The sequence below is a fragment of the Oppia nitens genome, unplaced genomic scaffold (assembly GCF_028296485.1).
Source record: "Oppia nitens isolate AA-2021 unplaced genomic scaffold, nextdenovo-longstitch-racon4-pilon3 scaffold1_pilon_pilon_pilon, whole genome shotgun sequence".
Lineage (NCBI taxonomy): Eukaryota > Metazoa > Arthropoda > Arachnida > Sarcoptiformes > Oppiidae > Oppia > Oppia nitens.
In genome coordinates, this window is record NW_026533199.1 from 12,338,407 (window position 1) to 12,352,864 (window position 14,458).

Below are 14,458 nucleotides of genomic sequence, written 5' to 3' on the forward strand. Positions count from 1 at the left end.
TGGCACCTGTACTGTCAGTATAGTGGTATAGTCTGGATGGCACTACCGATAAGATCTTCAATAGAAAAATTATTAATAAATATTATATAATTAATAATTTATTATTATTTTATGATTTAATAAAAATATTATTTATTTTTCAAAAAATTACCATTATAAAAATTCGATTGATTTATTATTAAAGATAATATTAATAAAAACTAAATTATTATTATTTTTTTAAAATTAATATGATTTTGAATAATAATAAAGTAAATATTTATGACTATATAATGTAATGATGTAAATATAATGATAATTAAACCAAAAAATAAATACTTATCATTTACTATAATATTTTATGATAATATATTTTAGCTGTATTTTACCAATCAATAAAATTATTATAATTGTTAAATATAAAATTATAGTCTATTACATTATCGTAAAGTTAAAAAAAAATATCTATAAACATAAAATATTATATGATATTATATACTGAAATACAGTATAAACTAAAGTCTATTTGATATTATTAGTTAAATATCTAATTAAATAAAAAATTAAATATCTAATCAATTGTTTATTATTGTTATTATACTTTAAAAATTTATATTAATGATTAATAAAATTAATATTAAAAAAATAATCATAATAATATATAATTATGTATATCAATAATAATTTTATTTGTAGTTTTAACAAAATTAATAAATTACATTAACATTTAAATATTATTAGTTTACTGAATTTATTGAAACAGATTTTTTATATTAATACTATACATAAAAATTATTGTATTTATTTTTACAGATATTATATAATATAATATTATAATAATATCATATAATATCAATAAATAATTTTTTTTACAATATTTAATTTCTCAAAAAAATTACTGATAAAATTATGTAGTGTTACCATAACTTTCTTTTACATTATTATCAATATTATCATTATTGTTACTAAAAATGTAATAATGTAATTAATAAAATACATATATATATCTATTTATAAAGTCAAGTACTTAGGATATAATATTTTTAGATAACAAACTTATTGCGCTTTTAATTTTTAATTGAACAATAACCCTAAATATAATATTAAAAAAAATTATGATAAAATAATTTATAGTTAAAGTTATATCAACAAGTATTATGTTGATGTTGTTGTTATATTTAAGTTATTTTTAAAATTTTGTTATTGTTATAATAAAATAAAAATTTAAATGCAAAAAAATGTCTTATAGACGTCCTGCAAAATTTAAAGTATAATTTAATAAAAAATATTAATTAATTAATTTTAATTTTTAGATAAAAACAAAATAAATAATAATGTATTTGTTTTTTTAAACTATATAACCACTTAATTTGTGATTAAGAGATTTTCATCGACGCCATCGCCACTATACCATTATACTACAGCTAACGGTGCCGATGGTATACGTGAGATAGGTCATATAAAAATATCGGTAAATCAACGACACGCTGTCTACGGGCCGGGTGTCTATATGACATCATTGAATCCCTATAATAATACAATAGATATTGTCAAAAATAATTATGGTCCATCAGATGGTAGGATTAGATCAGTCGAATGGGTAGTCTATGTCGATACAGATCAGTTGGACAAAACTAAACTAAAACTTGTAGACCTACCGGAACCCAATAACCGGAATATCTATCTATATCCAGATATTATACCTGTACTGACTAGTGATATACATAATAGATCAGAATTGCTGGATGAGTTTAGTAAGATTGAGTTTGTAGGTCAGGGTCCATCAATTGAAAAGGTATTTATTATAATCTACAAACATTTCTATTGACAATATTTTTATTTTTTTACAATAAATATAAAATTCTCTCTCTCTTTCTCTCTCTCTTTCTCTCTCTCTCTCTCTCTCTCTCTCTTTCTCTCTCTCTCTCTCTCTCTCTCTCTCTCTCTCTCTCTCTGTTTGCTAATTTTTATAATAATTATAAAATATTTATTTATTTTTTAAACAGATACCGGAGCCGCCTATGGTTATTGATTATATTTGTGAACAACCCTATTATCGTTTAGCCTAACAATACCAGTATATGCTTTCTATGAAGATATTTGTACATCATATATATAAATAATTTGAATTTTATTTTATTTTAATTACAATTAATGAATCGAGTTTTATTAATTAATTATAATAATAACTATAATAATAATCAGTATTTAATATAATTGTAATTTTGAATATTAGTTTGATATAATAATAATAAGTATCAATATATAGATAAACTTTACTGTTTTATTTCACTATCAATTTTAATATCTATCTTATTATATAATATTATTAAATTAGAAAATACTTGTTATAGTTAATAATGTTTATATAACTAAAATTTATAATTTATTAATTATAATAAAATATAAGTTTAAATTAGTTTGCTATCTAAAATATTTATCAATATCTATTAGAATATTTTTTATATTTTATTACATTAAGTTATGTTTAATTGAATATTTATTTTTTTTAAAAATATTAATAGTAATACTAGTAAAACTCAATAGACTTGAGTACTGTATAATAATTATAAAAATTTTTATCTTTATTTTTTTAAATATCTTTTATAATTTATTCGAAAATTTTAAATAATTAAGTTTCTGATTAAAATATTAATGTATTTTCGTCTAAAAATACTTATTTTCTAATTGAATGATATTTATTACATTTATATTTTTTATTAATTTACAGTATTTTACTATTAGTAATACAAATTTTAACAATCATTTTAAAAAAATAAATTAATTGATCACAAAAAAGTTTAAATTAATTAATATTATTGTATTGCATAGATATTTGTTATAAAATAAAAATTAATTAAATTGAAATATATAGTTTATTAAGTATACAAAATTTCCTGATTAAAATTACTAAATGTAAATTATTGATTATTTAAATTAAATATTTTTTTTTTGAATAAACAACAATACCTATTTTAATAAATGCTATTTTGTAAAATTTAATTTTTTTAATTAGTAATTTTTTTATTTAAAAATTATTTGATTAAAATAACAAACACTTATACAAATAACACAATAAAATATTTATAATACAAAAATTAAATACAGTATACTGTTATATATAGTATTAAATTTTCAAATAATATTTAATTTAAATAATTTTATACAAATTTTAATTAAATACATAATAGTAAATATTAAAAAAAATTATACAAATTTTAATTAAATACATATCGATAATAGTAAACAGTGAAGAAAAATATAATTTATAAATAATTTTAAATACAATAAAACATTTTTTAATTATTTACTTTATTTCTAATGTATTCAAAAAATAGTATATATAAATTGTTGCTTTTAATGTTATAAAGTAAATAAATAAATAATCATTTTAAAAATCAAATTAATAAAAATATTTTACAATTATTTTCTATACTAAAATTCATATTTTTTACATATTATAATTTGAATCTATTAATTAAAAAAAATGTTAAAACAATGCATTAAGTGGATACCGACATTAAATACTACAGTTAATTATATTGATAATAATTATTATGTTATTAATAAACTTAATAATAATAATAATAATACAGACAATTTTAATTGTAGTTTAAAAGCATCATTAAATGTAAGGTTATTTATTTTGTAATTTAATTATTAAATTTAACTATAATATAACCATAAAAATATGCGATAAAATTTTTAAGCATTTAATTATTTTTTTAATAATAATTTTAGATTGATCAATTGACTGGCAATTATTATGAATTTTGCTACGAATTTGTAATGATTTTTGAAATATTAATTAACTATTTAAATTGCAGGTAAACATTTTTATTTTTTTAAAAATATATCATTTTTTAATTTATAAAATTATTATTTGTAATTATTTACCATAAGTTTAAAATATTAATTAAAATATTTACTTAACTGCAACAAATTATTACAAATATATTATTTTTACTTTATATTATTTATTGTTATAATTGAAAAAATACATGATTTTATAACTATAATAATAATAATTATTTTTTTAAAAAATTAATTATAATAGATTAGATTATATACAACTCAATCATAGTATTTCTGGTGAATTATTAGTAGCTAATAATAATAATACATGGACAGGGATTTTGGGACTGGTTCATAATAATGTTAACTAGCTAAATTTATTAATTTATTTATTTAAAAAAAAGTTTATATATTAATAATTTACTATATATTTATATTTTTTAAATTTATTACTAGACAATTGATGTCATAATCAGAAATATGATTTATTCAACTGATATATTGAAAATATGTGATCCAATATAACCGTCAAATATACATAATTTATTAACAATATTATCTGGAGATTATACTGGATATACAGTACAGTTTACAGTGTTACCCAAATTTAGTCCAATATTATGGTTGTTTATTTTAATTATGTTTATCATATGTACTAGTCTTATTGTACTTAACACATGGATCATAGAAAAATTCAATAAAAACCCAGTCAAACCATTTGATTTATTAAATTGTTTAGTATGCGTAACATTGGATCATCTATTAGTATTAATTAGTAAATGTGAGTATATATATATTTTAAAAAATAAACTATATAATTTTTTTTTATTAATAATTAATTATTTTTATTAATAATTAATTATTTTTATTACTAATTATTTTTATAATTAATTATTTTTTATATTTAAATTTTATCTAGCTACTATAAGCAACCATATGGTTAATTGTTCAGTGTCGAAAATTATATTTGCTATTTGGCTATTTAGTTGTCTAGTTTGGATACAATTGTTTAATAGTGAATTTTTAGCACAATTAGCCTATAAGCCATCAACATTTATTGATGATCTGGATGATTTACTAATCAATAATAATAATAATAATAACAATAATATAGTTGTATTGATAGCAAAATATAGTACTGTATATAGAAAATATTTAAAGGTATTTTACTTAAATAAAAATAATTTTTTTAGAAAAAAAATCTATATTGAAAATAATATATTTAAAAAATATTTTATTTAATTTTAACTTTTTTTAGACAACATATCCGATGCTAGTATATCAAGATTTTCGATTTGAAAATGTTAGATCAAAAAAATTTTTACATCAACTATTAAGCGGCCAATCGGTGTTAATAAATGGCGAAAAATTTGTCGACAATATTGTTGGTATGTATCCGACACTACCGTTACATAAGTCTGTAAATAACAGGTTGTTTGGTATGTCTGGAATTTTTGTACGCAAATCATTGAATAAAACAATTAAAACAAAATTCAAAAAAAGGTATTATAATAGTAGTAATACTTAACATTAATTATTTTTTATAATGTTAATTAAATAATTAAAAATAACAAAAAAATAACTTTTTTAAGTAAATTTTTGTTTTATGTAATATAGATTTCTAACATATAGTGAATCGGGTCTAATATTACGACATATTACGGTAACTAATAAACTAATGTTAGCCGATAGTACCAAATATATCAATAAAAAAATAAATAAAAATGATTATAATAATGATAATATTGATTACAATATTGTCAATGATATTAATCAGCATGATAAAAATAATAATTTTCATGTAATTAAACTAGTTGATTTGAAACTAGCATACTATTTTCTAATAATTGGTTTGCTATCAACAATTATTGTCCAAATTATTGAAATATGTAAATTTATATTTATTTAAATTCTTGATTATTTTTATATACTTTTATTAACTAGCATAATATTTATAATTACGTTATTTATATATTTTACAACTATTAATATATTGCAATCATTATTTATTAGTTATTTTTAAAAAATAAAAAATAAAAGAAATGATTATTTATTTAGTACTTTGCACTTGCATTACATTATTATAAAATAATACTGTATTTATCATTAAAACTAATAGATATAACCAGTTATATCAAAACAAATATATATAAAAATTATTATACAGTACTGTATATACTATATGTTAATCATATTATAATATAATATAACCTTTTATTTTCTAATATAAACATATATTTTTTATATAATATATCTTTTATATTACCAGTAAATTACTATATTATTTAATATATTTGAAAACAACATTCAAATGATATAATATATAGTTATTGTACAGTCATTTAATTTATCTCACAATCAATAAAATGAAATGAAATAAATAATTTATTTTTATTTTTATAATTAATAATAATATACATAAATGTTTTATACTTTCTACTATATTATTAAAAATTTATTTATAATTGTGTAAATTGACAACAATTTAAACTCAACACAACAAAAAATGGTAATTTTTAATTAATAATTATTTAAAACTTTAATTACTATTATTATTATATATATATATCATAATAAATTAAAAAATAATTTAGTAATTTAATAATTAATTTTTAAAAATATATATATTAAATATTAAAATAAAATAAGTTTATTGAAAAAAATTTAAAATCAACAAAAAAAAATAGTAATTTTTAATTAATAATTATTTAAAACTATAATTACTATTATAGTATATATTTAATAATAATTTATTAATTTAATAATTAATTTTTTTTATACATTAATAATAATAATGATAGTCATTATCGGTACCACTATATCATTACACCAATACGGTGGGCGCCCAACGCATCATAAGCTCAGGTATGTTATTGCCGAGCAATGGCTATCTGGACGCTTACGGACCGGGTGTCTACCTGAGCTCAATGGATCCGACCCGACACTATCGATCGGAGATAGTGGACAGTATTCACGGTACAGTTACTGGTATCGGCGGTAGCAATAGCTGCCACAATCGGGCCGATTGGTGTGTTGTTGTCCATCCGACACAGTTAGACCATCAGAAGCTCAGCCAAGTTAACAACGATCTCTATCGCTATGCGGACACGATTGCGGTTAGTCCACAACAAGTGATGGATAAGCCCCGGTGCGATAGGAACGGTATGCAACAACAACACCAGTCCACCAACAATAACAACTATACATCTATGCCATCCGGTGCTGGCCAACAATTGGCATCGGTAGGCGGCGGCTATAACTACCCGCCACCACCTGCATATAGTTTGCATTTAAATAGCACTGTGGTTGGTGGTCAACCTCCTCCTCCTCCTACTACTCCTCCATCATATCAGTCCAGTATCAGAGAACCGTCGGGTCAATCATCATTTAGCACCGGTACACAAATGATGTATCAATCACCACCACCACCACAACAATCTACAGCATTTACTACCGGTGCCACCACCGGTGGTGGTGAATCAATAAACCATATGAACCACTATATCCCGGGTCGGCCATCATCATCATTAGGAGGAGCAGCTGAGGAGGAGGAGGAGGTTGCTATGGAAAGCTCTATGACTACTACTGGTGCTGCTGCTGCTGAAGAGTATACTGGCACCGGTAGTAACACATTAGTGATGGCACAACAACAACAACAACAGCAACCGTCACCATATCAGTCCTATATGGCTCCGGCAACATCTAGCACTGGCACACAAATGTTGTATCCAATACCAACACCACCACCACAACAACAATCAGTAGCACAATTTGCTACCGGTGCTAATAATGCTAGTAATACTACTACTAATAATAATAATGATTTTGCATTTACTAACACCAGTACCACTGGAGAGAATACAGGCGCCGGTAATAACCGGTTGTTGGCACAGTCGGTAAGCCCTATGAGTTTAGTAGAGCCGCCTACCAGTTCAGGCCTCGGCAGCGGTATCGGCACTAGCAACAGTGGACAGTTGTCCCAACAACAACAAACAAAACAACAGAAAAAGCTAACTAAGCGTAAGGAACGGGTGGTGGCGGTGGTAGCGAAACAACAAGTGGTTAGTCGTCAAACCCAAACCGATACTCCTTATACCACCGTAAATGCTGGCCATATCTTAAAGCCGAACAGTGTCGTAGGCAATGGTAGTCATCATCCATCCAATCACCAGAGTTATCGAGCACCTGGTGGTAGTGGTGGTGGTGGTGGTGGTCGACAACAACAACAGCAACAGTTAGACGATGATGATGTTATATTGTTGAGCGCCGATGACAGCAGCAGCAGCTCAGATACCACATCATCATCGGATAGTAATCATAGTAGACAACCATCAAATTTGATGACTGATGATGATAGTGATGGTACTGCTACTACTACTACAAAAGGTAATGGAGGTGAGCTATGTAACTGTGCTCAACAACAACATGAGCTAGCTAATAATGTTGTTGGATATGGCAGTACTGGTGGACAGATACTTGAACTGGTACCATCATTATCATCTTCATTATCTACTAGTAGACCTCCGGGTGTAGCAGCTCCGGGATCACTAAATGTCAATCAATTGAGCCAGCACCCTACAATTGCATCACTGTCTATGTCAAATAATGGCCAGTCTAATTTTGCCCAATCATCTAGTAGTAGTAGTAATAGTAGTACAAACATGATACCGGCCATAACCGCTAGTACATTGACAACACCGACTACTACTACCGGTGCTTCCAACACGACTGGCCTACAAAATACTTCATCATTATTGAACAAATTTTGCAAATATATACAACGTGTTTCACCAATTAATACAACCGGTATATTAAATGCGTTAACACCAACAACACCAACAATAAATTCAAGCCAAACCATCACCAATGGTCTAACCACTGGTAGTGGTAGTCCATCACAAGCTAGTAGTAGTAATAATCAGCCAAATACTACCACCAGTGCCTACCACTACTATAATACAAGCAATACTAATATGACACACCAACACCCCCACCAGTCTAATAGCTATACAGTAATATATATATATTTAATAAACTATTTATTGTTAATTAATTATATTTTTTTCAGCCAACAACTCAACAACAACAACAACAGTGGCTATACTACTATACGAGCACCGGTATTGCAAACCGGATTCGTAGGCTGGGCTATATTGAACAATCGACGCAATGGTTAGGTAGCCAACAAGTCACCGGTGTTGTGTTGACCACAATGGACCCGACCCGACATAATCGGCAACAAATATTGAACGGTATCTACGGTTATAACCAGTACAGCAACAACACCACCAACAACAACATACCGGTGCATTTGATGAATCGGGCCGACAATTTGGTTAAGGTACCGATCGGTTGTCTAGATTCAAGTAGACTGTTCAATATGGGTGGTCCAGGTGCTGGTAACGGTAGTAATCAAGAAATCTATGTCTATATGGGTACTATTTATATTGATCCCATTAATGTTATTGATAAACCCAGATGCATTGTCTAATTATATATATATTTATAATATGCTATTATATTATATTATATTATTTTTATGTTTTATATTTAATAATTTTTATTATTCATTTAATTTTTTTTAAATATATATAGAATTATTAACTTAAATTTTAAAGTTAAATTTATATTATATTTAATTTTGAAGTATATATATTTTTTGTTAATTTAATTATCTGTTTTTTTTAAATAAAATTGATTAAACAATTCAAATATATTGTATAATTAAAAATTATTAATTTCTGCTTAATAAAATTTATATTTATGATATAGATATTTATACAAACTATTATAAATTATAATTAAAATATTTTATTAATTATAAATTTTTTATATAAATTCTAAAAATGAAAAAAATATTTTAAATATAATAATATAATGTTGTATATATATTAATAATTGCCAATTAAATATCAATTAATAAATATATAAATAAAAAATATTTTTTTTATTAATTTATTAAATCTTATAATACAGTAATGTTTTTAATTAATATAATACTTGATAATAAAATTATTAATCAAACTTGAAATATCAAATTTATAATTATTAAAATAATAATTATTTTGGTATAGACTATATAAATGAAAAATAATAATTAAAAGTACTAATGGTTTTGTATGATAAATAACTAATAGTATAAAATACATAAATAAATATATAAGAAAAAATATATAATACATAATATAATACAAAAATAAATACATAAGAAAAAATATATAATACATAATATAATATATACATAACAATACATAAATAAGTAAATAATATAAAACATTTAATACAAAATACAATGTATGTATTAAATAATAAATTAAATAATATAAAAATTGTATTATAAAATAACTAATACGTATAGAAATACATACTAAATAAATAAGATAAACAAAAAAATAGATAATTGAATAAAATAAAAATCTGAAAATTTTAAAAATATTTACGAAAAAAATTATTAATGATAAACGTCTAAATTTTGAGCACCTGGGTTTGTCATATATATCACTTGATGATACCTTGATATCATCCAGGTAACGGTAGATATCCTGATTGGCTCGGGTAGTTACACGTTTTAGCTTATTTTTGGCCAGTCTACTAGTATAGATAAATACTACCCAATCGGCATGATTACTACGGCTACTACCGGAGCCGTAATTATTTTTGACAATTTCATTGCGATAGTATCGATAGGGACTCATTGCAGTCATATAGACACCCGATCCGAAAGCACCTGTACTACCCGACTGTCTAATCAAACCCGATTGACGTATACCTTGGGCACCGGCACTGGTAGTATAGTGGTATAGTACTGATGGTGGTACCATTAAAATGTTACCCTGAAAAAAATAAAGTTTTATTTAATTATTTATTAAAATTACATCATATTAAAATTAAAAAAAATAATAATTATTATATGACTTATTAATTACCATTGTTATTATTAAAAAAAAATTTTACCTAGCAAAAAGTATTATATAAATAATATACTGTATATATATAATGAGTATTCAAAAAAAATATCTAACATTATATATAATACAAAACTATAATTATGATTAGATAATAATTTTTTAGTTTAATTTATTAAATATAGTTATAATAATACCTGTAATAATGCAATCATTATTATAAGTTTTATTGCAATAATTAGTATTAATACTAATAGCCTTAAAAAATAAATGTATTAAATATACAGTATATATATATATATCTAAACAGTCATATTATTGGACAGTTAGTATTGGCGCTAATATTATGAAAAACATTACTTATTAAACTATAATTATAATTATAAAAAATAAATAATTTAATTTACTATTTTTTTCTCTTAATTAACTTACACAATTTATTATTAATAAAATAATAACAATTAATTAATGAATTATTTTTTTTGTACATTTTATGATCATATTTTAAATAGACGATTTGAAAAGTATAGACGCCTCTAGTAGACGATTTGAAAAGCATAGACGCCTCTAGTGGACGATTTGAAAAGTATAGACGCCTCTAGTGGACGATTTGAAAAGTATAGACGCCTCTAGTGGACGATTTGAAAAGTATAGACGCCTCTAGTAGACGATTTGAAAAGCATAGACGCCTCTAGTGGACGATTTGAAAAGTATAGACGCCTCTAATGGACGATTTGAAAAGTAGACGCCTCTAGTAGACGATTTGAAAAGTATAGACGCCTCTAGTGGACGATTTGAAAAGGATAAACGCCTCTAGAGGACGATTTGAAAAGTATACTTTAATTTCAAATTTACTTTATTAAATAATAATACAAATTTTTCAATCATTACTTTAATTATAAAAAAGTTAATTTAAATATTTAACAATTATTTTTTTAATTAAATAAATTAAAATGATTTTATTATTTGTTATATGAAATCCATTGATTTGTCTTCTTTGGCGACTCTTTAGATTGCTTTCGCGCTGGTATTTCTTCATATGGCAGAGCTCTTGGCCACCTTTCTTTCGGACGTTGAAATAACTGTTAAATAATAATAGATTTAATATAAATAAATAATGTTTTATATTTTTGAACATACCTTTGAACTATTTTTGTCAATCTCATACAGAGGTGTTGTATAAACAACGTAATTGGTAATCCTTGTTGTCTGTGGACGACCAGATCGTTTGATAGTAAGGCGTTTGAGCATTTTATCCCTTAAATCTAAATTACGAAAACATTTTTAATATAATCTAAAAAACAATTTAAAAATTAACTTACTATTTTTTTGTCGAACGGGTTTTCGATGTTTAACCCCATCAGTACTTTCATGGTATTTTGTACCCGAATTTTGTACTAAATGTTTGGATTGTTTATTGGCCACTTTTGCTTTCTTTGAAGCACGGGCCATTTCCAATTGTCTCTCTTTAGCTTTCACTCTTTCCAGTGGAGTAGACATTTTGAGTATTTAGTATGACTGTTCGAATAGATAAATATTTTTTTAAATATTATTTTAAATTACTTAAACAAAATAATGACAATTAAATTTACTCTCAACTGCTTCAATCGATGGCTTAAGACAAACTGATTTTTTTTTTAAAAAAGATTCGACTTATTTATACTTTTACAATATAAAGTTGATGCAATATTAAAGTTGATGCAATATTAAAGTTGATGCAATATTAAAGTTGATGCAATATTAAAGTTGATGCAATATTAAAGTTGATGCAATATTAAAGTTGATGCAATATTAAAGTTGATGCAATATTAAAGTTGATGCAATATTAAAGTTGATGCAATATTAAAGTTGATGCTATATTAAAGTTGATTCAATATTAATGTTGATGCAATATTAAAGTTGATGCAATATTAAAGTTGATGCAATATTAAAGTTGATGCAATATTAAAGTTGATGCAATATTAAAGTTGATGCAATATTAAAGTTGATGCAATATTAAAGTTGATGCAATATTAAAGTTGATGCAATATTAAAGTTGATGCAATATTAAAGTTGATGCAATATTAAAGTTGATGCAATATTAAAGTTGATGCAATATTAAAGTTGATGCTATATTAAAGTTGATGCAATATTAAAGTTGATGCAATATTAAAGTTTATGCAATATTAATGTTGATGCAATATTAATGTTAAAGGAAAATAATAATAATTAATAAATAACATCAATTTTTAAATTTATAAAATTTATTTACATATTTTTTTGATAAATAAAAATTATTACGGTATAATAATTTTTTTTAAATTATTTAAAATACACAATAATAAATTAGTGAAACTATGGTAAATGTTCGATACTATAAAGCACTAAACGTTTACTATAATAACACACTTTGTGAGTTAATTTTTTTTAGTGAGTGTAAAGCTTACTAGACTTAAACAATAGATTTTATTATTACAGTATATAAGTACATATAATTGATGATTTCACCGATTATTATTATTTTCGTTATAATTATTCAATTACTATCATATTATATATAATTTTATTCAATTAATTATAAATAACATTTTATGATTTATGTAAAACTAAAAAAGTTATTGAAATTTTTTATTTAAATAAAATGTGTATACATTGTATTAATACACTTATTTTACGCTATGCATAAACTAATGTAATGCTATGCATATATGGTATTAAATAAATAACATTATTAAACGTTATTGATAAATGTATAAGTTTAATTTAATATATATTTAATGTATATATTTTTTATGCCATTTTTTGTGCCAAGTTTATTTAGTTTTTTACTATTTTTAAAAATTAAATCTAATATTAATAATTTAATAATCATTAATTTAATAATAATATTTTATATAATTTTATTTAATAGTTACAAAAGTTTTAAAAAAGTATATTTTAAAATCTTCCGTTTCTTTCTAGCTATTTATCAATTATTTTCATTTTTTTAAGTTTATTTACATTATAAATACACTATTATTTACAGTTTTATAATAATAGATAATGTATTTTTATTAATATAAAATAAATTAAAATTTTGATGTTAACCTTTTGATATACTATAATAGCTTTTAATATTTTGTATTAAATTAATTATCTAATAATAATAATGTCTATTAAATGTTATTGATAAATGTAAATCTCTTATTTAATATTAGATATTTAATATATTATATATATATTACTATTTTTATGCCATTTTAGTGCTAACTTTATTTTGTTTTTTAATAAAATTAAATCTAATATAAATAATTATTCAATAAATTAATAAACATCAATTTAATAATAATATTTTATATAATTTTATTTAATAATTACAAACGTTTTGAAAAGTAAATTTTTTTTTAATTATCTAAAATTTAGGCTTTTAATAAATTATTTGCAATTTATTTATATATTTATATTATAAATACACTATTATTTACAGTTTTATAATTAAAAAAAATGTTTGTATATATTTATTAATATACTATTTTTTAATTAAATTAAATATTATATTAATTATTCAGTTATTATTAAATACATAAATAATTATTAATTAAATAATAATATTTTTAATAATTTTATTTAATAGTTACAAACGTTTTTAAAAGTTAATTATTATCATTTTTAAAAGTTTGTTTACATTATAAATACACTATTATTTACAGTTTTATAATAATAGTTATTGTTATTACTATAAAATAAAATTATATAAATTAAAATTTTCATGTTAACCTTTTGATATATTTGATAATAATTTTTAATATTTTGTATTAAAT

The 14,458-nt window shown here is 22.5% G+C and overlaps 2 protein-coding genes across 2 annotated transcripts; both read left to right on the plus strand.

The window, feature by feature from the left end:
* The first annotated feature begins 1,201 nt into the window (after window positions 1-1,201).
* Window positions 1,202-2,079, plus strand: LOC128952462 (uncharacterized). Its single transcript, XM_054297864.1, has 3 exons — window positions 1,202-1,247; window positions 1,361-1,774; window positions 1,986-2,079. Exons 1-3 carry the CDS (start codon window positions 1,218-1,220, stop codon window positions 2,046-2,048), a joined length of 507 nt encoding a protein of 168 aa, XP_054153839.1. The 5' UTR covers window positions 1,202-1,217; the 3' UTR covers window positions 2,049-2,079.
* A 4,147-nt stretch (window positions 2,080-6,226) lies between these two features.
* On the plus strand, window positions 6,227-9,283 carry LOC128951870 (uncharacterized). Its single transcript, XM_054297157.1, has 3 exons — window positions 6,227-6,283; window positions 6,576-8,786; window positions 8,843-9,283. The coding sequence occupies exons 1-3, from the start codon at window positions 6,281-6,283 to the stop codon at window positions 9,263-9,265; spliced, it is 2,637 nt and encodes an 878-aa protein (XP_054153132.1). The 5' UTR covers window positions 6,227-6,280; the 3' UTR covers window positions 9,266-9,283.
* The last annotated feature ends 5,175 nt before the right edge of the window (window positions 9,284-14,458 follow it).